Source organism: Ranitomeya variabilis, chromosome 3 (genome assembly GCF_051348905.1).
Source record: "Ranitomeya variabilis isolate aRanVar5 chromosome 3, aRanVar5.hap1, whole genome shotgun sequence".
Lineage (NCBI taxonomy): Eukaryota > Metazoa > Chordata > Amphibia > Anura > Dendrobatidae > Ranitomeya > Ranitomeya variabilis.
Window position 1 is genome coordinate 310,975,369 of NC_135234.1, and position 27,458 is coordinate 311,002,826.

Genomic DNA, 27,458 nt, shown 5'->3' on the forward strand with positions numbered 1-27,458 from the left:
CCTAAAAAAATTATATAGGGTCCCTCTATATTTAATACCCAGTACCCAGCAAAGGCTAGGCAGACAGCTGCATGCTGATATTAATAACCTAGGAAGGGGCCATGGATAGTGCCCCCCCCTAGGCTAAAAACATCAGCTCTCAGCCAGTTAGGGGGGTTGATGTCATCTTTGTATTGTCAAGGCAACATCAAGCCCAAAGGTTAGTAATGGAGAGGCATCTATAAGACTCCCCCATTATTAATCCTATAGTCGTATTGTATAAAAACACAGACCCAGAATAAAGTAATTTAATTAAAAGAACGACATAGACTCCTTTTAAAAAATCTTAATATCTAAATTAAACCATACTTACAGCATCACCCATTCCAGTGAAGCCATTGTCCCCTGCAAGAGAATTGAAATAATAAACAACATTATTTCTCACCTGTCCACTAATAATAATTATTAATCCTTTTGTCCCTCAAATAATAATCCCTTTGTCCCTCGACAGGTCTAGCTATGCTACATCTAGATAGCAGGCTGGATGGTTGCGACCATACAGCATGTCATCCAGCAGAAACACTGAGCAGCGTCTGAACTCCTATAACCTGCCTGACATCACCGTGAGCGTAAAAAAGATCTTACGCTCATTGTGCTGTCAGAAAAGTTCTGGGAATTCATATCTAATGAACTCACTTCACCTAACTGACGTCACCAATAGTGCCGTTAGAAATTTTACCACGGCGCTCGCGCTGACATTATAGAGTCTCCAACCCGTATGTTTCGTGCCTGTTAGATCCAAAAAAACATGAGGATCCGCGATAGTCCGTGCATACCAGAGCACCCGATGCGAATTCGAGTAGCGAGCACTTGCGCTCAACAAGTGGCCGGACGGACAGACGAGAGATGGACGGACGGACGAGAGATGGCCGCACGAACGGACGAGAGATGGCCGGACGAATAGACAAGAGATGGCCGGACGAACGGACGAGAGATGGCCAGATAGATGGACGTGATGGACGGACTGACGAGAGATGGACAGATGAACGAGAGATGGACGGACAAGGCATGAATGGATGAGGAAGGGATAGATAATGGTTGGATGAGGGAGGAGGGAGTGGATGGATGAGGGATGGATGGATGAGGAGGGAGAGATGGATGCATGAGGGAGGGAGAGATGGATGGATGAGGGAGGGAGAGATGGATGGATGAGGGCGGGAGAGATGGATGGATGAGGGAGGGAGAGATGGATGGATAAGGGAGGGAGAGATGGATGGATGAGGGATGGAGTGATGGATGGATGAGGGAGTGATGGATGGATGAGGGGGGGAGGGATGGATGGATGAGGGAGGGAGAGATGGATGGATGAGGGAGGGAAAGATGGATGGATGAGGGAGGGGAGGAGTGGATGGATGAGGGAGGAGTGGATAGATGAGGGAGGAGTGGATAGATGAGGGAGGAGTGGATGGATGAGGGAGGCAGAGCTGGATGAGGGTGGCAGAGCCTGATCAGGGAGGGATATACAGATGGATGAAGGAGGAAGGATGAGGGAGGGATGGATGAGGAATGAATGAAGGGGGAGGGATGTATGATAGAGGAAAGGATGGATAAGGGAGGGAGAGATGGATGGATAAGGGAGGGATGGATGGATAAGGGAGGGATGGATGGATAAGGGAGGGAGGGATGAATGGATGAGGGATGGATAGATGAGGGATGGATGGGTGGATGGATGAGGGAGAAATGGATGGATGAGAGGAATGGGTGGATGGATGAAGGATGGATGAAAGATAAATAGATGGATGAGGGTTGGGTGGATGGATGAGGGAGGGATGGGTGTCTGGATGAGGGAGAAATGGATGGATGAGGGAGGGATTGATGAGGGAGGGAGGGATGAAGGATAGATGAGGGAAGGATGGAAGGATGGAGGAGGGAGGTATTGATGCACAGAGCACATTATACTCACTTATGTAGAATCATTTTCCTTCATGGTTAGTCCAATCAGCTATGTCACTGTGTGCTGCATCAGGAGGCTGGAGCAGGAGGCAAGAGGAGGGTCTGGCAGAGACTGGGGAAGTGATGTCTGTTATGAGGTTAGGACCAATCTCGGCTAGACAGGAAAACTCTAGTTGAGGAGTGAGCAGCTCCTCCAAAATCAAGAGACAGTTGCATACCAGACTAAGTGTGATATCTAGGACACCATGCAGAATGCTGACAGGGAGTGTAAGACAAACTACGAGTATCAACTTTCTGCATCCCATGTACACACACACAAATTATACAGAAAGCCTGAACAAACCATTTAAATCCTTCTATATTATTTAAAAACACTCTTTTTCGGTGATTACTTTGTATCTCCGTTCATACTGCACCCACACACACACACAAAGGATACACCATTTGAAAGGTAAACTTGCCCCCTTCAGCAAGAAACCACACATGCACATGTTCATGATGTCCTCATGAACTGGAGCCTTGGAATTTTTCCCACGCTCGAGTTCATATGAGGACATCCAGCAGAGGGCGCCTCACCGCGACTCAAGGTAACTCCAGGTCATTCCCCTGCAATGCATTCATTCCCCAGGGGTTTTACAGGCAGGAGCACTGCATTAGCACAGCTCCTGGCTGTAAAATGATTTAACCCCTTCAGATGGATTTACATTGTGGGACGTGACTGATCATCGGAAGGTATGGGATATTGTTGTTTTTTTATTTTTCCTTTGTTCCAGAACGAGGGTCTTCAGCTGGATTAAGAGAATAATAAAATATTACAACACCCTGTGTCTTTATTTCATTAAAGGACTTTGTAATAATGTGTGTGTATTTTATTAACCATTTCGTACTATTGGATTAATAATGGATAGGTGTCATAATTGACTCCTCTCCATTATTAATCTGGCTTAATGTCACCTTACAATAGCAAGCTGACATTAACACTTTATTACCCCATATCCCACCGCTACACGGGAGTGGGAAGAGAGAGGCCAAGTGCCAGAATGGCGCATCTTCCAGATGTGCCTTTTCTGGGGTGGCTGGGGGCAGATGTTTGTAGCTAGGCGGGGCCAATAACCATGGACCCTCTCTAGGCTATTAATATCTGCCCTCAGTCACTGGCTTTACCACTCTGGCGGAGAAAATTGCGCGGGAGCCCACGCCAATTTTTTCCGCCATTTAACCCTTTAGTTTAAAAGCTACAGAGCCCAAATTTTGCACATACACACTACTAACATTAGTAGTGTGGAATATGCAAAAAAAAGGGATATGAGATGGTTTACTGTATGTAAACCATGTCTCATATCATGTCGGGTTTCGGAAGGAGAAATGAAAAGCCGGCAATTGAATTACCGGCTTTTCTCTAACACCGGTGCGTATTTCTCGCGATGCACACGTATGGTCCGTGTGTAATCCGATTTTTTCTCGCACCCATAGACTTGCATTGGCGAGTCTCGGCCGAGATACGCTGACAATCGCAGCATGCTGCGATTTTACTCGGATCCTGAATATGGTGGAGAAAATATCGGATGATGGGAGCTGCACCATTTAACCCCTTCACCCCCGGAGCTTTTTCCGTTTTTCCGTTTTTCGCTCCCCTCCTTCCCAGAGCCATAACTTTTTTATTTTTCCGTCAATTTGGCCATGTGAGGGCTTATTTTTTGCGGGACGAGTTGTACTTTTGAACGACATCATTGGTTTTACCATGTCGTGTACTAGAAAACAGGAAAAAAATTCCAAGTGCGGTGAAATTGCAAAAAAAGTGCAATCCCACACTTGTTTTTTGCTTGCCTATTTTGCTAGGTTCACTAAATGCTAAAACTGACCTGCCATTATGATTCTCCAGGTCAGTACGAGTTCATAGACACCTAACATGACTAGGTTATTTTTCACCTAAGTGGTGAAAAAAAATTCCAAACTTTGCAAAAAACAAAACAAAACAAAATTGCGCCATTTTCCGATACTCGTAGCGTCTCCATTTTTCGTGATCTGGGGTCAGGTGAGGGCTTATTTTTTGCGTGCCGAGCTGGCATTTTTAATGATAGCATTTTGGTGCAGATACGTTCTTTTGATCGCCCGTTATTGCATTTTAATGCAATGTCGTGGCGACCAAAAAAACGTAAATCTGGCGTTTCGATTTTTTTTCTCATTACGCCGTTTAGCGATCAGGTTAATGCTTTTTTTTTATTGATAGATCGGGCGATTCTGAACGCGGCGATACCAAATATGTGTAGGTTGGGGTTTTTTTTTATTGATTTATTTTGATTGGGGCGAAAGGGGGGTGATTTAAACTTTTATATTTTTTTTATTTTTTTCACATTTTTTTTTACTTTTTTTTTTTACTTTTGCCATGCTTCTATAGCCTCCATGGGAGGCTAGAAGCAGGCACAACGCGATCGGCTCTGCTATGCAGCAGTGATCATAAGATCGCTGCTACACAGCAGAAATGCCGGTGTGCTGTGAGCGCCGACCACAGGGGGGCGCTCACAGCCACCGGCGATCAGTAACCATAGAGGTCTCCAGGACCTCTATGGTTACAATGTACAAGCATCGCCGACCCCCGATCATGTGACGGGGGTCGGCGATGCGCTCATATCCGGCCGCACGGCCGGATGCGGTAGTTAAATGCCGCTGTCTGCGTTTGACAGCGGCATTTAACTAGTTAATAGCGGCGGGTGATCGCGATTTCACCCGCCGCTATTGCGCGCACATGTCAGCTGTAAAAAACAGCTGACATGTCGCGACTTTGATGTGCGCTCACCACCGGAGCGCACATCAAAGCAGGGGACCCGACATCTGACGTACTATTACGTCAGATGTCGGGAAGGGGTACATTGGGCCGAGTGCTATGCGATTTTTTATCGCATAGCACTCGTCCGTATTACGGTCTAGTGTGACCCCGGCCTTAATCTTAATCTAGTTAGGAACTGGAGTAAGATTTGTGGAATAAGGAACATTACAGTTAGTAACATGCTGCCCCCGCTTTTCCACAGCATTTCCCATGTTAGCAAACCTGGGAGAAAAAGGCATGAAAATTCTGAGTTGCGCAAAAATGTTGCTAATTTTTGCTAATATTTTATTGGTTCTCTGACATGACAACGGGTATCCGTGACTCCTGTGAGCTTCTAGTATAAAAAACCTTTACCTTACCTCATATTACCCCTGAAATAAACAGCCGCCACCCCCTTTGTCTAAAAACAGAAAAACGCCATTAAAAACACAAACAATTAGGTTGGATTAATTGGCCACAGCAGCCATTTATTAACATTTAAACATACAACATAATGAAACAATAAACCCCGGAAGTGGGTGACCCTCGAAGCCCGAAACATATGTCAAACATTTTTCCGCCAAACGTCCCGCCTATTTTGGCCTTATATCCGCCTTACCCCCAGCCGCTATGCACCAGCTCGGAGGCAAACTCCACCCGCCAGGCCAAACCCGCACACCTGTTTTGGTTCCCCTACTAATCCCTTCCATGGGATTATCTGCCATTTTAAAATCACCCCGGGGAGTCCAGGACCTATTGAGATCCCCCCCCCCCCCCCCATCCATCCGCCATTTTCCACTTCCACCAACTTCGAGGATCACCACCCCCTGCCATGCTGCCGCGACAGATCATTTACCATACTTAGTCATAATTAAATATCTTCATGAAACTAGAAGCCTAGTCTTATACCAAAATTACTAACTCCCGAATCAATAACCTTAAACCAATGACAATAAAAGGGAGGGTGGGTGGGAGCTTTCGTCTATGGCCGGTGAGTACCCAAAATGGTTGCCCCACTCACGTGGCCACCCCTTTTTATAAGGTCCCCCCCCTGCCCATAACCCCTCCTTCCCTTTCAAATTCAAAAAACTCTTCCCCTCCCCTCAGCTCCTTTAACCTTGTAACCCCCAGCAGTCCTAATAAGCTCACTTACGTCGCACGCTCCCCTGTCATGGCGGCCTCCCCTAATGGCCAGGGGCCCAGTACGGCCTTTCTTGACAACGGGTATCCGTGACTCCTGTGAGCTTCTAGTATAAAAAACCTTTACCTTACCTCATATTACCCCTGAAATAAACAGCCGCCACCCCCTTTGTCTAAAAACAGAAAAACGCCATTAAAAACACAAACAATTAGGTTGGATTAATTGGCCACAGCAGCCGTTTATTAACATTTAAACATACAAAATAATGAAACAATAAACCCCGGAAGTGGGTGACCCTCGAAGCCCAAAACATATGTCAAACATTTTTCCACCAAACGTCCCGCCTATTTTGGCCTTATATCCGCCTTACCCCCAGCCGCTATGCACCAGCTCGGAGGCATACTCCACCCGCCAGGCCAAACCCGCACACCTGTTTTGGTTCCCCTACTAATCCCTTCCATGGGATTATCTGCCATTTTAAAATCACCCCGGGGAGTCCAGGACCTACTGAGATCCCCCCCCATCCATCCATTTTCCACTTCCACCAACTTCGAGGATCACCACCCCCTGCCACAAACATAAATGCCCTAAAACCTTAGACATTTATGTCCCTCCAAACCTTCAAAGCTGTTTCAATGCCCTCCTGGATCGCCAAACACCACATATCGGTACCAACAGCGTTCAGATGCACCCCATCCAATCTCCAATAACCTCCCGTACCCGACTCCAAGTTGACGTGCCGCACCACTACCGCTCCGTTCCTCGCCATGAAACGCGAAACAGCTTTGTTCACCTTAATCCGTGCTTTGTTTATCCCCTCCAATGACCTAGCGCCCCGCCAAACCTTCCGCGGGACGATGTCCGACCACACTACCAAAACCTTAGGAAACATTGCCCACAACCTTAACATATCGAACTTAATGTCCTTTATAAGTTCTCTACAAGGCCTCTTCCCCAAGTCATTACCTCCCAAGTGAATAACCAAAATTTGCGGGAACTGATCCCAACGCACAAAACGATGAAACTCAGGTAAAAATTGGCTCCACGTCATTCCCCTTTTTCCGATCCACCGTAAGGTTGCCACGTCACGTGAAAAACCCAACTGCCGACCATCAGGACGAACCGCTGCCCTCTCTGCCGCCCAGAACACGAAAGAATGTCCCATAATCCAAACCAGCCTTTTGCCGTGTTCTGTAAGAGAATAAAGGAGAACATCTATCAAATTCAATACAAAAAGACCCCCAAACACTGGAACCATGCGGTTATATCAAACCCGGGCGAACATAAGACCGGAATCTCTCCGATTCCCACCGCCCGATTCATTTAACCACCTCATCCCCCAAACCTCTCCTGGCCGCCTCCGTCGCAGCCCCAATACGAAATGAATGCCCGCTGTACTTCGCCGGTGGAATTCCCCCCATCTCCAAACACTTCCGAAATATCGAAACAAACTGAAAACGAGATAAGAAGGACTCATCCGCATGAACCAACAATGGGTCAGATAAAACCCCTTCTCTTCTCAGCAAGTTACTCACACAGATTACCGGGCACAACGGACAACTCGGAACTTCAAATAACACTATTTTACAACCTTTACCGGTAACGTCAGTTTTTGATGACCGAATAAACACAACCACCCTATCGGACGTAACATCCACGTCTTCTCTCCTCAAACCCCCTCCCTTGTATCTGGAAGGGCTAACCAACTCCCCCAAACGAAATGCTCCGAAAAAGGCTAACGAAAAAGCCGCATGGAACAACGTCACTTCCCATTCTGAAAAACAAACAAAACTCAGGTGCCTACCAATTATTAACAACACTTCGAAGGAAACCGGTCGTCTGTCGTCAAACGACTTCTGCCCTTTTTTCCAGCCTTTTACTAACTGCGTAACTAAAAAGGATTTCGTCTCATCCCGTAAACCTCTGGCCTTGAAGCCAAACGCTAGACCAGCTAGGAACTTACTCATCTTGGACACTGACCAACCCGACTCCCATACATGTCCTACTAACAACAACAGCTTATGCTCATCGTCCATACCAGCCCCATATGACCCCTTCCAATTCACCCATGTGCTCCAAGCTTGATTGTACTGCGACCAAGACCTATCCGATAGTGATCTAGCAAACAACTCCCTTACAGCCCGAAGGGCAGGTTCCACATTTCCGCTGGACAATCCTGGCCCGCCGAATCCAAGCAAGGTCTCAGCCCTTGAGACTGATGCCACTGTGGATGGAAAAAGACATCATCAACGTTAGTAGGCATAGTTGCCTTGCCATCTGCCACAATCCACAAATTAAACTTGAGGCCCAGGAACACCAGATGCTGCAGTACCCTGACCACTTCCGTAGATGCTGCAGATAGCGTATTGATGGCCTCCACAACGCCCACGTGTTTGCAAGAAAAACAGATTTTTTTGTTCATCACCATTCCACCCCAAACTGATAATGCCACTACTCGAGGAAATAATTGTAGCAAAACCCGATTTTGCAACAAGCCTTGCTCACGCCACCTAGGTGGCCACTCCGCCACTACGCTCTGACCGCAATATTGCACATTGAAACCACACATTTCGCTCACGTTAATGCAAAAACCTAAATCCACCGCATTCTCAACTGTTTGAATCCAGATGGATCTGCCATTATAGTCCTCCAAGAAAAGGGCCCATATCTTCAAGTCCTGCTTCAAATCCCTCGTCAATCTGATGAAGTGCAGAGGAGATTTCACTCCCACCGTAGCCAAAGACAAACGCCGACAAAATGGACGGCCCATCGGCATAATCCTGCAAGCAAAGTTCAGCTTGCCCAGCAAAGATTGTAAATCGTGCAGCGTTATCTTACGCCGTGTACATGCTTTCTGAACCTCCTCCCGAAAAGCAACTACCTTGTCCTCAGGCAATCTGCATTCCATCGCTATGGTGTCAATTTCTATGCCTAGAAAACTCAGCGTGGTCATTGGCCCGACAGTCTTTTCCGCCGCCAAAGGAACTCCGAATCCTTGAGCTACCCTCTCCATCGTGCGAAGCAAAATCGAGCAAATTGCAGACTGCGGTGGGCCCACAAACATGAAATCATCGAGGTAATGTAAGCAATAACTCAAACCAGATACATCCTTAACGACCCATTCTAAGAATGTACTAAAAGCCTCAAAGTAAGCACATGATAGCGAACAGCCCATGGGAAGACACCGATCAATGAAAAAACCTCCGTCCCAAAAACACCCCAACAAGTGCATACTCTCAGGATGTACTGGCAACAGGCGGAAAGCCGCTTCAATATCCGTCTTCACCATCAGAGCCCCCCTACCACATAGCCGTACCAAATTCATTGCTGCGTCGAACGACATGTAAGAAACCGCACACAGTTGGGGGTCAATCCCATCATTCACTGACAGACCTTTCGGGAATGACAAGTGATGAATAAGCCTGAACTTGTTAGGTTCCTTTTTTGGAACCACTCCGAGCGGTGACACTCTCAGATTACTGATCGGAGCCACTGCAAAAGGTCCTGCCATCCGTCCTAAATCAACCTCTTTTTTTAACTTCTCAGAAACTACATTGGGAAACTGCAATGCCGACTTTAAATTCTTTTTCGACAAACAAACATCTTGCTCAATAAATGGAATTTTGAAGCCGTAACCAAAACCCTCCCTCAAAAGTGACGCTGCTGCTACATCAGGGTATCTATTTAGATACGCCTCCATCGCGTCCAGTCGCACCGGCGTCTCCCCTTTTTTCAGCAACGTCCCCGCCTCTTGTTTTCCCCCCTCTGAAACATCTGGTTGCCCCATGTGTGCCCCCACAAGTTGAACATTCATGCTTGAACTTACACTTGCTCCCAAACCTACAGGTCCCCTCATTAAAGGAAAAACACAGTCTCTTCTGCATTGCGACCGAGTGTCCCGACTGCCCTGAACTCCCGGCGCCCCCTTGAAATGGCTGATTTACTTGGTTTGCTCTAGCCGGTGCCATAACCCTCATCCATAACGCAATGTCTTTATGGTCCCAACGTATGCTCGAGCGGACTGCTTTACGCTGCCTAAACTGCTCGTCATATCGCAGCCAGCCTTGCCCTCCATACACCCTGTAAGCTTCCCCAATTGCATCCATGTAGCAAAAGAGACCGGAACAATTTTCCGGTGCCTTCTCCCCTATGATGCTCGCCAATATAGCAAAAGCTTGCAACCAATTCGAAAAAGAACGAGGGATCAGACGGTACCTCCTCTTTTCTTCGTCCTCTTTTTTTGAATCATCTCTCCGTAACCTATCATGATTGAATCTCTCTAACGGTAACAATGAAAAGATATCCACATAGTCCCCTTTCCAAATCTTTTCTTTCACCTCCCCCTTCAAATGTGACCCCAGCGGCCCCTCAAAGCACACATATACCTCGCTCCTTGCTGAATCGTCCAGACGCACCGCCTCCTCGTTTTCCTTCTCTTTGCTAGCCCCTGCATTCTGGGCCCCGCTTCCCAAATCGTCTGACCCAGACCCCCTTTCTGCTTCGTTGCTGCCTCCCCCTGACGCAGCTGAGCCTGATGTACCCCGGCCTCCACCCTGCGAAAGCACCTCAGTGTCTGATAGCACACCTATACCTGTCGCCCTTTCTGCGCTCCCTAGCCAAGCCGCTGTAGGTGACCCTACCCCAAGAGGACCCCCATACCATATTCTAGCCAAATCTCTAAGGCCATGTAATATTAAACTCATCCCCCCACTAGCACCCCCCATAACTGCCTCCCGGTCCCTAACCTCATTAGGAGCTAAGCAGGGGTTAAATATAGAAAACTGCTGGCTCTCACCTGGCTGCCTGGGTGCTGTGAACCCAGCAGCCGAAGATCCTGGATCCTGATGAAGGAGTGCTGGTTCCATGCTGGGTCTGGATGCCGCTGGCTCCGCAGCTCCCGGGTCAACCTGCCTCACCAGCTGCCCACCGCCAGAAGCAGGCAAACCGGCGATAGTGGCAGGGCCCCTCGGAGCTGCCGCCGCTGTCCACAGGGCGCCGCCATCTTGGGGATGTCCTGTGTCCTGGATTACAGATGCAGAACTCCAGGATGCGGCGCCATCTTGATGAAGATCTTGATCACGTGACGCCGAGCTCCCTGCTGCGGCGCCATCTTGCCTGAGACTCCGGCCGTGTGGTGACGCCGCAGCGCTGCTGACTGAGGCAGCCGACTGCTGCCCGCCTCTCACCGAAGCCGCTCTCGCTGTGTCCCGTCCCTGCTGTCCGTCCTGTGCCACTCTCCGCGGCGCACTTGAAGACAGGCCGGCCGACTGCCGGCCGCTGGATCTCCTCCGCATGGGGGCCCGTCCCCTGGCTCCTCGCGCTCCTCCACGCCGAGCAGGGCCAGCCGGGCCGCTGGCATCTGCCGCTCCCGGCCTGAATCCCGACGCCTCTGTGCCGCGGGGGGGGAACCCGGCCCCTGTTGTGGGTCCCGCCTAGTGGAAGGATTCCTCCCAGCCTGTGGGCGAGGGGCAGGGGGAGTGCGCCCGCCAGCCCCGGCTGGAGGGTCCCTGGAGGGGCTCCTAATGCGGCGCCAGACCCGGGGGGTTGCCTCAGGGCTTAAGCGCGCCGGAGGACGGGACCTCCGCGGCCGGCGTCCTGCTGGAGGAGCGATGGAGGCTCCGGCTACCGACCCCTGGAGCAGGCTGGAAACCGAAGCCTGCAGCCAGTCTGCGCCCTGAGTGCCCGCTGCGTCCCTCAACTGCTGCAGTAAGGCCTCCACATCCATCGTGGTGAGTACTCTGGAGCTTTCGTCTATGGCCGGTGAGTACCCAAAATGGTTGCCCCACTCACGTGGCCACCCCTTTTTATAAGGTCCCCCCCTGCCCATAACCCCTCCTTCCCTTTCAAATTCAAAAAACTCTTCCCCTCCCCTCAGCTCCTTTAACCTTGTAACCCCCAGCAGTCCTAATAAGCTCACTTACGTCGCACGCTCCCCTGTCATGGCGGCCTCCCCTAATGGCCAGGGGCCCAGTACGGCCTTTCTGGAAACTATGTTTGTATGTCTTGTTTTGCGATTTTCTGCAATGCCAGAAAAAACGCAAACAAAATGCTCTCAAGAATTCACATATTTATTTCTATGGTATATAGTAAGGACTATATAGGGAAAATAAGAGACGCCTGTGGGTCCACCCGTTTTTATATAAGTCCACATACCTGATTCTTGATGACATTTTTTTATGTACAGATAAATTTCAAAAATATTTTTCATGTGCAGATAGATTACAAAAAACATCAATTTTCCTTTTTTTGTGCCACACCCTGATTTTTTGGAGGTTCAATTTGTTCCATCTCTCTGTCTTTTTAAATTTATAATATTTTTAACATTATGTCAATAAAGATTAAATTTTATTCCAGTTTTTTTTGTGTCACTTCATACGTCATTAGGTAACCTATGTAAGCATTTATGAATGAAGTGCTATTGCCAATTTAATTTTGGATTATGGGATTAATATTTATTTCTATGCAAAAACGACTTGCTGCTCATATGCTCAGGCTTTCAAAAGACACCCAGTGTTTAAGCAAATTAACTGCTACATTCTTCAGGCATTTTCCACAAAAAAGATGCACAATACTTTACAATACAAGTCAATGGGTAGGTTAAAAACCAACTGGAAGAGGCCCAGGTGTTTTTTTGCAGTTTTTTTTAAAGTGTTTCTGTCACAAAAAACTGTTCAAGGATTGGAGTAAAATGAGATAAATCTGCGCTGTCTGCGGAAAAGTGATGAGGAGTCAGGAATCCAAGAATGTGGTTTATGGGTCAACACATTTTGAGCTGTCACACTTCTTCATCAGGACAACCCATAGGACACACTGTGGTTTGTCCTGATGAAAAAATGTGACACTTCGAAACGCATTGACCAATAAACAAAGTTCTTGGATTTCAGACTAATCACTTTTCTGCCGGCAGCGCAGATTTAACCCATATCCGCCGTATAACTTGTGTGATGATCGCATTGCAATCCTCGTACTGGCTGTCTGCTCTCTTGACCTGAGCTTCACAGCTGCATAGAAATACATCACGCGGTCATGCTCAGGTCAGGAGAGGTGCCGCCAGTCCATGCAGTGCAATATGATCATAGCATGAGTTATTCTGCAGTCTGTTGGGCTCTACAACTAAAACCCAGAACACAATCACCATTCTCCTCCAATAGTTCACAGGGGAGGGTTGGTAACACATAACTACGACTTTTTGTTGAACTTACATCACAGTAATGGAGACAAAACATGTTCTCTTTTCCTGCTACTTTCCCATCATGTGTATAAATCTCAGTGCACAGCGTCATGCACAAGTCCATACAAGTTGAAATGAATTATCCGAGTTCCATAACTTACGTGTGATTAAATAGAAGCTTCTTTTGTCCTCAACATTTGGCCGCACTTGACATGTCAGCAACTTAATTTTAGTTGGAGGCCGATTAATCTGCAAGTAAGAAGCAGAACACTATCATGAGTAAACTAAATGTAATCTCATGAAAAAGCACGTTTCATTTATTACTGGGAAACTAAGTGTGTGTTACTGCACTTCAATAAAAAGTAGAGGCACTTTTTATGTACAGCAAATTTCTTTATTACTGCCTTCCTGGCGCCATCATTGCATTACAAGCATCCGACAACTCACTGTTTCAGTCCTCCTGCTCACTCCATTCAGAGGACAGAGGTAATTTCTGCAACAATTCCGCCATATATTTTTTTTTACAAACAAAACAATTTAACAGGTCAGTAAACAGATTCCATGAATGTGCTCCTATTAGTCAGCCCATGAACAGCTAATTTTAGACAACAATCTAATATATAAAGCTGAATGTGTGTGTGTGTATGTCCGGGATTGGCATCTGCACTGTCGCAGCTATAGCCACAACATTTTGCACAGTCACACGTCTGGACCCTGAGAGCGTCATAGGCTATGTTGTTAGGCGAAATTTTAACCCCGCGCGTTCCAATTCACCAAACAATTTTTCCCTCATCTACATAATGGGGAAAAAGTGAAAGGAAAAGTGTTGGAGGCAAATTGACAGCTGCCAGATGTGAACAAGGGGGACTTACAGAATGAGAGTGATGGCGCCAAAGAATATATACACCGTACAGTTGCTAAGGTGGGGCCCCGACATGGGATACTCACCACACACGGGGATATGAACACACACACAAAATGCGCCACACACTACCACGTGCTTGAACACATATACCACCCTCAGCACACATTTCACCACACATACACCAACCTCGCCACATAAAAGTCGAAACACAAAAGTCGCCGTGCAAAACTCGGCACATGCAAAACTCGCCACATGCAAAACTAGGCACACGCTAAACTCGCCACACGCGCAAAACTCTCCACATGCAAAACTCGCCACATGCAAAACTAGGCTCACGCAAAACTCGCCACACGTGCAAAACTTGCACACGCGGAAAAATTGCCACATGCACAAAAGTTGCAACACATGCAAAAGTTGCCTCACACAAAACTTGCACATACTCATAACGCACCACACATAAAACTCGCCACGCGCAAGACTCGCCATGCGCAAAACTTGCTGCACACAACTTGCTACACTAACCTGTCACATGCAACTCGACACACAAAAACTTGCCACACGCATGTCACCACATAAAACTCATCTCACAAAAGTCGCTACATGCATGTCGCCACACGCAACTCAACACACACAAATTGACACATGAAACTCGCCCTAAAACACACACAAGTCTGGTATTATCCTTCAAAAATAAAAATCTGATTAATAAGCAGACAAACTACAAGAGCAACAAATGTACCATATAGGAAATACGGCAGCTGTCAGTCACATGACCTGTCTATTATGTGTATGTGTGAGCTAATATATACTGCCAGGGGGGAGGGCTTCCTGTTGGCTGGGGATTTATCAGGCTGCCAATTTAGCCTACAAATACTGAGGTAAAAATACTGAGCAAATAACGTGTGAACGAGGTCTAATACAGGAGAAGATGACACACAGATATATACTATATACAGGAGGAGATGACACACAGGTATATACTATATACAGGGGAGATGACACACACATATATACTATATACAGGGGAGATGACACACAGGTATATACTGTTGTGAATTTGGATTCTGGGCTCCCCCGGTGGCCGCTTGTGGAATTGGACTTGTCATCCTCTTTCCTGTTTCACCTGATTCCATCAGTAGTGGGTGTCGCTATTTAAGCTCATTTCTCTGGTGGTTTCTTGCCGGTCAACAATGTTATCTGATGCCTCTCAGTGCTTGTTCCTGCTTCTAGACAACTTCTAGATAAGTTGGACTTTTGTCCATGTTTTGTTTTGCCTACTTGTTCCAGTTCACAGCTGAAGTTTTGTTACTGTGTCTGGAAAGCTCTCGTTGATCAGGGATTGCTACTCTGGCGTTATGAGTTAATGCCAGAGTTTAAGGTAATCTCTGGATGGTGTTTTGTTAGTGTTTTTCTGCTGACCATGAAAGTATACTATCTGTCTTCTGCTATCTAGTAAGCGGACCTCAAATTTGCTAAGACTATTTTCCTGCTGCGTTTGTTGTTTCATCTGAACTCACCGTCATTATATGTGGGGGGCTACTGTCTTCTTTGGAATATTTCTCTAGAGGTGAGCCAGGTCTTATATTTCCCTCTGCTAGCTATTTAGGTCTTAGGCCAGAGCTGGGCATCTAGCGATAAATAGGAAATGCTACCTGGCTATTTCTAGTTGCGCGGCAGGCTTAGTTCATGGTCAGTATAGTTCCATCTTCCGAGAGCTTGTCCCTCTATAGGCTTGCTATGATCTCTGCCTGCAGAGATCATGACAGTTTGACCGGCCAGTAAAGTGTTAAAGACCCAGGTTGAGAAAGGAGAGTTATAAGAAGTCTGCTGGAATTTTTTTTTTTTTTTTTTTCCTCCAGTCTGCCTTGCTGCAGTCTTTTTTCTCTCTCTCCTTCTAATCTCTGTATGCTCTGTGTGCACCTGACAATAATGGATCTCCAGAGTGTAACTGCGGGTTTGAATAATCTCATTACGAAAGTACAAAATTTACAAGATTTTGTGGTACATGCTCCGGTATCTGAGCCGAGAATTCCTTTGCCGGAGTTCTTCACAGGGAATAGAGCTAGCTTCCAGAATTTCCGAAATAATTGTAAGCTTTATTTGTCCCTGAAGTCTCGTTCAGCTGGAGACCCTGCTCAGCAGGTTAGGATTGTGATTTCCTTGCTCAGGGGTGACCCTCAAGATTGGGCCTTCTCATTGCCAGCAGGGGATCCTGCGTTACGCGATGTGGATGCGTTTTTTCTGGCCTTGGGCTTGCTTTATGAGGAACCTCATTTGGAACTTCAGGCAGAAAAAACTTTGATGGCACTATCTCAGGGGCAAGACGAAGCTGAAGTTTTCTGTCAAAAATTCCGTAAATGGTCTGTGCTTACTCAGTGGAATGAGTGCGCCTTGGCGGCAACTTTCAGAGAAGGTCTATCTGATGCCGTTAAGGATGTTATGGTGGGGTTCCCTTTGCCTGCAGGTCTGAATGAGTCCATGACAATGGCTATTCAGATTGATAGGCGTCTGCGGGAGCGCAAACCGGTGCACCATCTGGCGGTGTCTATGGAAAAAACGCCAGAAAGTATGCAGTGTGATAGAATTCTGTCCAGGAGCGAGCGACAGAATTTTAGACGGAAGAATGGATTGTGTTTCTATTGTGGGGATTCTACTCATGTTATATCGGCATGCTCTAGGCGTACAAAGAAGCTTGATAAGTCTGTTTCCATTGGCACCATTCAGTCTAAGTTTATTTTGTCTGTAACCCTGATTTGCTCTTTGTCATCCATTGCCACGGACGCCTATGTTGACTCTGGCGCCGCTCTGAGTCTTATGGATTGGTCCTTTGCCAATCGTTGTGGTTTTGATTTAGAGCCTTTGGAGACTCTTATTCCTCTGAAGGGGATTGACTCCACCCCATTGGCTAATAATAAACCACAATACTGGACACAAGTAACCATGCGTATCAATCCGGATCACCAGGAGATTATTCGTTTCCTGGTGCTGTATAATTTACATGACGATTTGGTACTGGGATTGCCATGGTTGCAGTCTCACAACCCAGTCTTGGACTGGAGAGCAATGTCTGTGTTGAGCTGGGGATGTAAGGGTATTCATGGGGACGTACCTTTGGTTTCTATTTCATCGTCCATTCCCTCTGAAGTCCCTGAGTTCCTCTCTGATTATCAAGACGTCTTTGACGAACCCAAGCTTGGGTCGTTACCTCCGCACCGTGAGTGCGATTGTGCCATAGATTTGATACCGGGTTGTAAATATCCAAAGGGTCGTTTGTTTAATTTGTCTGTGCCGGAACATGCTGCTATGCGGGAATATATAAAGGAGTCTTTGGAAAAGGGACATATTCGTCCATCTTCTTCTCCCTTGGGAGCTGGGTTTTTCTTTGTCTCGAAAAAAGACGGCTCTTTGAGACCATGTATTGATTATCGGCTTCTGAATAAGATCACTGTTAAGTATCAATACCCATTGCCATTGCTTACTGATTTGTTTGCTCGTATAGAGGGTGCTAAGTGGTTCTCTAAAATTGATCTTCGTGGGGCGTATAATTTGGTGCGGATCAGGCAGGGGGAGGAGTGGAAGACCGCATTTAATACGCCCGAGGGCCACTTTGAGTATTTGGTCATGCCTTTTGGTCTTTCTAATGCCCCTTCAGTTTTCCAGTCTTTTATGCATGATATTTTCCGCGATTTTCTGGATAAGTTTATGATAATATATCTGGATGATATTCTGATTTTTTCTGATGACTGGGACTCTCATGTCCAGCAGGTCAGGAGAGTTTTTCAGGTTCTGCGGTCTAATTCTTTATGTGTTAAGGGGTCTAAGTGCGTTTTTGGGGTCCAGAAAATTTCCTTTTTGGGGTATATTTTTTCTCCCTCTTCCATTGAGATGGATCCCGTCAAGGTGCAAGCTATTTGTGACTGGACTCAGCCCTCCTCTCTTAAGGGTCTTCAGAGATTTTTGGGCTTTGCCAACTTTTACCGCCGATTTATTGCTGGTTTTTCGGATGTCGTTAAACCACTGACTGATTTGACCAGACAAGGCGCTGATGTTGCTAATTGGTCCCCTCATGCTGTAGAGGCCTTTCAGGAGCTTAAGCGCCGTTTTGCCTCTGCCCCTGTGTTGCGTCAGCCTGATGTGAATCTGCCTTTTCAGGTTGAGGTTGACGCTTCGGAGATCGGAGCTGGGGCAGTGTTGTCGCAGAAAGGTTCCGACTGCTCCGTCATTAGGCCTTGTGCCTTCTTTTCTCGCAAATTTTCGCCCGCAGAGCGGAATTATGATGTTGGGAATCGGGAGCTTTTGGCCATGAAGTGGGCGTTTGAGGAGTGGCGCCATTGGCTCGAGGGGGCTAGGCATCAGGTGGTGGTATTGACTGACCACAAAAATTTGATTTATCTTGAGACTGCCAGACGCCTGAATCCTAGACAGGCGCGCTGGTCTTTATTTTTTTCTCGCTTTAATTTTGTGGTGTCATACCTACCGGGTTCTAAGAATGTTAAGGCAGATGCCCTTTCTAGGAGTTTTGACCCGGACTCTCCTGGTAATTCTGAACCCACAGGTATCCTTAGGGAGGGAGTAATTTTGTCGGCCGTTTCTCCTGATCTGCGGCGGTCCTTGCAAGAGTTTCAGGCGGATAGACCGGATCGTTGTCCGCCTGATAGACTGTTTGTTCCGGATGATTGGACCAGCAGAGTCATCTCTGAGGTACATTCTTCTGCATTGGCAGGTCATCCCGGAATTTTTGGTACCAGGGATTTGGTGGCAAGATCCTTCTGGTGGCCTTCTCTGTCACGAGATGTGCGAGTCTTTGTGCAGTCATGTGACGTTTGTGCTCGGGCCAAGTCTTGTAGTTCTCGGGCTAGCGGACTGCTGTTGCCCTTGCCTATTCCTAAGAGGCCTTGGACACACATCTCGATGGATTTTATTTCAGATCTGCCTGTTTCCCAGAAGATGTCTGTCATCTGGGTGGTCTGTGACCGTTTCTCTAAAATGGTCCATTTGGTTCCTCTGCCCAAGTTGCCTTCTTCTTCTGAGTTGGTTCCTCTGTTTTTTCAGAATGTTGTCCGATTGCACGGTATTCCTGAGAATATTGTTTCTGACAGAGGTACCCAATTTGTGTCTAGATTTTGGCGGGCATTCTGTGCTAGGATGGGCATAGATTTGTCTTTTTCATCTGCTTTTCACCCTCAGACTAATGGCCAGACCGAGCGGACTAATCAGACCCTTGAGACATATCTGAGGTGTTTTGTCTCTGCTGACCAGGATGATTGGGTTGCTTTTTTACCATTGGCAGAGTTCGCCCTCAATAATCGGGCCAGTTCTTCCACCTTGGTGTCCCCGTTTTTCTGTAATTCGGGGTTTCACCCTCGATTTTCCTCCGGTCAGGTGGAATCCTCGGATTGTCCTGGAGTGGATGCGGTGGTGGAGAGATTGCATCACATCTGGGGGCAGGTTATGGACAATTTGAAGTTGTCCCAGGAGAAGACTCAGCGTTTTGCCAACCGTCATCGTCGTGTTGGTTCTCGGCTTTGTGTTGGAGATTTAGTGTGGTTGTCTTCTCGTTTTGTCCCTATGAGGGTCTCTTCTCCTAAGTTTAAACCTCGGTTCATCGGCCCTTATAGAATATTGGAGATTCTTAATCCTGTTTCTTTCCGTTTGGACCTCCCTGCGTCCTTTTCCATTCATAACGTTTTTCATCGGTCGTTATTGCGCAGGTATGAGGTACCTGTTGTACCTTCAGTTGAGCCTCCTGCTCCGGTGTTGGTTGAGGGTGAGTTGGAGTACGTTGTGGAGAAAATTTTGGACTCTCGTGTTTCCAGACGGAAACTCCAGTATCTGGTCAACTGGAAGGGTTACGGCCAGGAGGATAATTCTTGGGTCAATGCATCTGATGTTCATGCTTCTGATCTTGTTCGTGCCTTCCATAGGGCTCATCCTGGTCGCCCTGGTGGATCTGGTGAGGGTTCGGTGCCCCCTCCTTGAGGGGGGGGTACTGTTGTGAATTTGGATTCTGGGCTCCCCCGGTGGCCGCTTGTGGAATTGGACTTGTCATCCTCTTTCCTGTTTCACCTGATTCCATCAGTAGTGGGTGTCGCTATTTAAGCTCATTTCTCTGGTGGTTTCTTGCCGGTCAACAATGTTATCTGATGCCTCTCAGTGCTTGTTCCTGCTTCTAGACAACTTCTAGATAAGTTGGACTTTTGTCCATGTTTTGTTTTGCCTACTTGTTCCAGTTCACAGCTGAAGTTTTGTTACTGTGTCTGGAAAGCTCTCGTTGATCAGGGATTGCTACTCTGGCGTTATGAGTTAATGCCAGAGTTTAAGGTAATCTCTGGATGGTGTTTTGTTAGTGTTTTTCTGCTGACCATGAAAGTATACTATCTGTCTTCTGCTATCTAGTAAGCGGACCTCAAATTTGCTAAGACTATTTTCCTGCTGCGTTTGTTGTTTCATCTGAACTCACCGTCATTATATGTGGGGGGCTACTGTCTTCTTTGGAATATTTCTCTAGAGGTGAGCCAGGTCTTATATTTCCCTCTGCTAGCTATTTAGGTCTTAGGCCAGAGCTGGGCATCTAGCGATAAATAGGAAATGCTACCTGGCTATTTCTAGTTGCGCGGCAGGCTTAGTTCATGGTCAGTATAGTTCCATCTTCCGAGAGCTTGTCCCTCTATAGGCTTGCTATGATCTCTGCCTGCAGAGATCATGACAATATACTATATACAGGAGGAGATGACATACAGGTATATACTGTATACAGGAGGAGATGACATACAGGTATATACTATATACAGGAGGAGATGACACAGGTATATACTATATACAGGGGAGATGACACACGTATATACTATATACAGGAGCAGATGACACACAGGTATATACTATATACAGGAGGAGATGACACACAGGTATATACTATATACAGGAGGAGATGACAAACAGGTACATAATATATATACAGGAGGAGATGACACACAGGTATATACTATATACAGGAGCAGATGACACACAGGTATTTACTATATACAGGAGGAGATGACTTACAGGTATATACTATATACAGGAGGAGATGACACACGTATATACTATATACAGGAGGAGATGACATACAGGTATATACTATATAAAAGAGGAGATGACACAGGTATATAGAGGAGGAGATGACATACAGCAGGTATATACTATATACAGGAGGAGATGACACATAGGTATATACAATATACAGGAGATGACATACAGCAGGTATATACTATATACAGGAGGAGATGACACACAGATATATACTATATATAGGTGAGATGACACACAGGTATATACTATATACAGGAGGAGATTACATACAGGTATATACTATATACAGGGGAGATGACATACAGGAATATACTATATACAGGAGATGACATACAGGTGTATACTATATATAAGGGAGATGACAAACATGTATATACTGAGGGGAAAATGAGAGGTGTGAGGTGAAAATGAAAAGGTGTGAGTGCAAAATGAGAGGAGTGAGGGAAAATAGTGGAGTGATCGGAAAATGATAGATGTGAGGTCGAAATGACAAGTGTAGGGGGGAATGAGAGGAGTGAGGGGGAATGAGAGGAGTGAGGGTGAAAATAAGAGGAGTGAGGTACTATAACTAACCACAGATATTTACTATGCCCAGGCAACGCCGGGCTCTTCAGCTGGTAACAATATATAACCCATTGACACCTTTGGAGCCCCCTACTTCCATTGTGACTGTTTTTCGTATTGGCCAATGATTCCTGACACAATAAGTCTTCGTGGTCTCCAAAAAGGTTGGCATCAGCAGTACTCTCCACTTCAAATAGTGTTGTCTTTATATATATGAACAACACAAACGTGAGTCTCTCCAACCGTAAGACCTCTTAGAGTCTTTGTGCTGCATGTACTCACCCTATATAGAGCCTCTTTATATTTCTATAGCCTGTTGCAACATCATCTATGGCCTCAAGCTTTGCAAATTTATGTTTATTTGATGAATGCCATGAACAATGCATTTGTGAATATAAGCACCCAACTACTAATGAATAATGGCACTGGAACAAGCATACACCTGCATTTTTCCTCTGGCCATAGTGTATAAATAGCATATAAGTGTTCTGCATACAATGCCATGCTAAGCATATTTTGCCAAGTATTATACATTTATAAGGGTGTGTTTACATTTATTCATTGCACCAGGCTCAGTTATTTAAATAGCTATTCCCACATTCAGATTATATTCCACAAAGCACAGTAAAGACACATTTATTGTTAAAATACAGACATAGCCCAACATAAAGATTCTTTCTTGCACTTCTGTAAAAAAAGATATTAACATTATATGGTCACAGTATGGTGGTAATATCAGCCCTTTCAGAGTGGTTTTGGTTAACAGTCAATATGGTGGTACTAACACTACTATATACAGTATGCAGCTAATATTCGGTTATAATCTGGTTCTATTTGTTATACTGTAATATTATTACATCAGTATTATTATTAAAGTGAACCTGTCACCCCCAAAATCAAAGATGAGCTAAGCCCACCGGCATCAGGGGCTTATCTACAGCATTCTCTAATGCATTCTGTAAGTCTGTAGATAAGCCCCCAATGTATCCTGAAAGATGAGAAAAAGAGGTTAGATTATACTCACCCAGGGGCGGTCCCGCTGTGGTTCTGGTCCCATGGGTGACGCAGTCCAGGGCCTCCCATCTTCTTACGATGACGTCCTCTTGTCTTCCTGCCGCGGCTCCGGTGCACGCGTACTTATCTTCCCTGTTGAGGGCAGAGCAAAGTACTGCAGTGCGCAGGAGCAGGGAAAGGTCAGAGAGGCCCGGCAAGAAGAAGAAGAGAAGAGGACGTCATCGTATGAAGATAGGGGGTCCCGGACCGCGACACCCATCGGACCGGACAGCAGCGGGACCGCCCCTGGGTGAGTATAATATAACCTATTTTTCTCATCTTTCAGGATACATCGGGGGCTTATCTATAGCATTACAGAATGCATTACAGAATGCTGTAGATAAGTCCCTGATGCCGGTGGGCTTAGTTCATCTTCGATTTTGAGGGTGACAGGTTCCCTTTAAATCTTATATAGTGCTATTATTGGAAATATAGTGCTTGTAGTAAATCTTAATTTCCTGAAGGCAGGGGTAACAGTAGTAGAGACCCTAGTTTGGAGAAACAAGACAGGGCCTGTGTGCTTTCAAATGCCAGGGCTGAATTTTACAGTACGTCCAAGCGTCCCTGTTTGCATGTGTATTTTTTATTACAAAATATAAAATTAACAAGATGGTTACTTCTTAAGGTTCATTTAAATGAACCAAATGGCAGCGTTACACAACCACAAATGGGTAAATATGTACCAATCAGTAGTCTGTTCACACAGGCTGCATATAAGGATGCGCACTGGACAATCTGTAATAGACTGATCAGTGCATATAGGCTGCTATTGTCCTCGCCAGTGCAAGTCCTGTTCTGCTCTTTCATTGAGTGAACAGCAGCCTATTTAGATTGCAAGATTGTCATGAAACTATTGTTTCTAGGAATGCTCTTTCTCAATAATCTTGCACGTTAAGGCTACTTTCACACTAGTGTTAACTGCAATACGTCGCAAATGCGTCGTTTTGCCGAAAAAACGCATCCTGCAAAAGTTCTTGCAGGATGCGTTTTTTGAGCATTGACTAACATTAGCGACGCATTTGCGACGCATTGCCACACGTCGCAACCGTCGTGCGACGGTTGCGCCGTGTTGTGGCGGACCGTCGGGACCAAAAAACGTTACATGTCACTTTTTTTGCTCCCGACGGTCCGCTTTTTCCGACCGCACATGCGCGGCCGGAACTCCGCCCCCACCTCCCCGCACTTCCCCGCACCTCACAATGGGGCAGCGGATGCGCTGGAAAAATGCATCCGCTGCCCCCGTTGTGCGGCGGAGACAGCGCTAGCGTCGGGGACCTCGGCCCGACGCACTGCGACGGACCGAGCCCGACGCTGGTGTGAAAGAAGCCTAAGTGAACACTTAAGACTAGATATTGTTAAAATGCAGCACAATGTGTTTGAACAAGGTATTGGTGCAATTTCAGTGCACGCTGTCACATTTCGGCCCGTGCATCATTTCCCGTTAAGTCACGCCTCCCTGATGGTAGGCCATACATTTTGTCACGCAAGGAGGAAAAAGTGCCCAAAAAACACAACAGTGGTGCACAGCTTGATCTACAGTTTTCTGGTACAGACTTTAGTAAAGACTCCCAATGCTTCCTGTTCTGTAGCATCGCTTGGAAAACTGATTGACAGGTTGGTCACACTTGTCAAACATAGTGTTTGACAAGTGTGACCAACTTTTTACTATTGATGCTGCCTATGCAGCATCAATAGTAAAAAGATCTAATGTTAAAAATAAAAAAAAATAAAAAAAATCATGATATTCTCACCTTCTGGCGACCCCCGCAGCCTTCCCGCTCCTTGTGATGCTCCCGGCAGCTCCTGTTCCCAGTAATGCCTCGCGGCAATGACCCCAGATGACGTAACAGTCTCGCGAGACCGCTACGTCATCACAGGTCATTGTCGCAAGGCATTACTGGGAACGGGAGCATCGCGAGGAGCGGGAAGGCTGCCGGGGCCGCCAGAAGGTGAGAATATAACGATTTTTTATTTCAGTTCTTTTTTTTTTTTTTTTAACAGGTACAGTATATGGTTCCCCAGGGCCTGGAGGAGAGTCTCCTCTCCTCCACCCTGGGTACCAACCGCACATGATCCGCTTATTTCCCGCATGGTGGGCATAGCCACATGTGGGAAGTAAGCGGATCAATGCATTCCTATGTGAATGAACATGCTGCGTTTTTTTCCGGAATGTGATTCCGCCGCGGAAAAAAACGAAGTATGTGCACAAAAAATGCGGAATGCATTAAAAATGATGGGATGCTTATGCAAGTGTTTTTTTAGCGTTTTTTCAGCGGAAAACGACTGAAAAAACACTAAAAACCGCTAAAAATCCTGAACGTGTGCACATAGCCTAAATATAGAAAATAAACGCGTCTTTATTAAACACCATTAAACATACACAATAAAACATTTAAAAACACATATGAAAATATCAATTAGACATCCCCAAGTTTAAAATAGACAAAAAAAACATGGGAAATACATGATATGGGGCTGACAGTGTATGTCCGATTTCACATTTGCGGTTGTGTTCACAGCGTTTCTTCCGCAAATATCCACATGCGTTGTGTATTCCTATATTTAACATTAGGGACGCATGCGTCTGCGATCGGTTGCTTTTTGCCGCGTTTGACAACGCATGCGTCGTTTCGTCGTCTGCGGTTTGGCACATGCATTTGCTTGCGTTCGTGAACGCATGCGTTGCACCAGAGAAAAACATGTCTAGACACTGATAAGCCACCCCCCACATACAAGGTGATAAAGGGAGGGAGTGGACATTTGCAGGTCACTACTCAGCAGACAGCCATGCAGAGCAGACAGACCACAGCACCTTGGAGCAAACAAGCCTCTGAACAATGTGAGTATATCCTAGCCAATGCCTTTATTTTCTATTTTCTGTCTCTACATGTCCTAATTTCTGCCATTTCTTTCTTTCTGCATGCATCAGAATGTCTTCTTCTTCTGATGAGGAGCAACGTCCTGGGCCTTCTAAAGCCAAACATGTCAGTGAAGTGAGTACTCACCTCCTCAGATTGGTAAGTATTCACTGTCACATCTACACATATGACAATTTTTGTTTTTCATTTTTTTAGAGCACTTCTTCAACTGCGGCAGAGACTGGGTAGGAGCAGCGGAGTCACGGTCGGGTGGCAAGGCGGCAGCATGTACGTATACAAGGCTGACTGTTTACTGTATCCTCACTTTAGTATTCTTGAATCTTCCTTTCTTTACATTCCTATTTCTTTACATTTTTCTTCTGGAATCCTTTTGTATCTTGACTTTCCTTATTCATGCCATTTCTCAGCCTTTGTTTTCTTTCTTTTCCTTATGTTAATGTATCCAACATTAATGTCTTTATTTAATTTTTAGGTTCCAGAACGGGATGAAGACCTCATAGAAAATGACCTAATCATCTCCCTGGTCCAGGAGCGAGTCCCGTTGTGGGACACCCGGGTTCCACAGCACTCGGACAACGTGACGATCCGGCGTCTATGGAATGAGGTGGCCAAAGCGATGTGGGATGGCTGGGACAATGCCCCGACTCGGGTCCGAAATGCATTTGGTAAGTATTGCAATGCAGTGTGAAGCAGCAGAGACCTTGGCCGTGCTCATACAACTGTGTGTGATGAGATAAACTCTCAAGAGTTTCTCTCATCACACACAGTTGTGTGAGCACAGCCAAAAGTCCATTGTCTGACCATTATGTTTTGTTTTTTCAACAGTGGCCAGAGTCAAAACACATTGGCGTTCGATGAAGGACCACTTCAACAAGGACATGGGTAAAGAGAGCCGTGTTCCCAGTGGTTCAGGAGCAAGGATCAGAAAGTACAAATACCATCGCGTTCTGGCATTTTTAAGACCGGTCCTTACGTAAGTATTTCTCCCGTGCATTAGGTTGTGTTGTATTGTCATAATCTGTATGTTTCTATTCCACAGGAGTTCGCGTCTGGTTAATTTTTGGTATTAATTTTTCTTTTCCTTTTTTCACAGCACATGGAGCAGCACTGTTGGCCCAGGTTCTGGAGCGGTCCTTCATCAGACTGCCACGGACACGTCCCAGCCATCCAGCAGCGCTGCAGCAAGTGGGCCTGCCACACAAACTGGAGACCAGGAAGCTGGTCCATCAGGTCTTCCATTTTCCCAGTCCTCTGCCACTGCCCCTTTTTTTGGGGCTCCTCCCAGCAGCGGCAGAGGGCATCGGACAGGTCCCTCATGCCCAAGTTTTTGCACTTGAGCTCGATTTTTCACGAAGGACTCAAGGCTTTGGGTGACCGAATGGGTATTTCCCTTAGCCACATGAATACACATATCCAGGAGGTCACCAAAAGCCTTGACCAAGTAAAAGCTGACCTCCAGATTCCAGCACGTCATTTTTTTTAACCAAATTGAGCAGGGCATGCCGGAACACCTTACTCCTGATCTCCAGCTTAGTGCCATGCAGGCCTGCAATGCTGCTTACGTGCAGGCTATGCAGCAGAGTCGGTATTTTCAGCAGACAGTGGCGGCATATCCACCTGTGCCTTCACTGTCACGATTAATCTCAATGCCGACCTCTGCTGCATACCACTGCACGGCCACCTCTATTCCTAGCACTGCCGGACACCAGTACAGCACCACCACCATGCCGAGTGCTGTTGGACAGCCCAAAGCCACCATGACAACCGCTGCTCCTGCTTGGACCTCCTCCACTGACACCATGATGCAGCAGGACCCAGGCATGGCCTTCTGTACTGCCACCACCACAATGCAACAGGACCCAGGCATGGCCTTCCGTACCGCCACCACCACAATACAGCAGGACCCTGGCATGGCCTTCCGCTCTACAAGCGCTATGGACTCTGTTATGGCTGCACGCTCTACGAGCACTATGGACTCT

General features: G+C 46.5%; 1 protein-coding gene across 5 annotated transcripts in view; it reads right to left on the reverse strand.

Moving 5' to 3' along the window:
- The window catches only part of LOC143815893 (arf-GAP with SH3 domain, ANK repeat and PH domain-containing protein 3-like), a 220,709-nt gene that overhangs the window by 141,576 nt on the left and 51,675 nt on the right, over positions 1 to 27,458 (reverse strand). For all 5 annotated transcript variants that reach the window (XM_077295633.1, XM_077295632.1, XM_077295631.1 and 2 more), the window contains one exon: positions 13,212 to 13,299. In XM_077295633.1, coding sequence (XP_077151748.1) covers positions 13,212 to 13,299 — 88 coding nt within the window. The remainder of the gene's footprint in view (positions 1 to 13,211; positions 13,300 to 27,458) is intronic.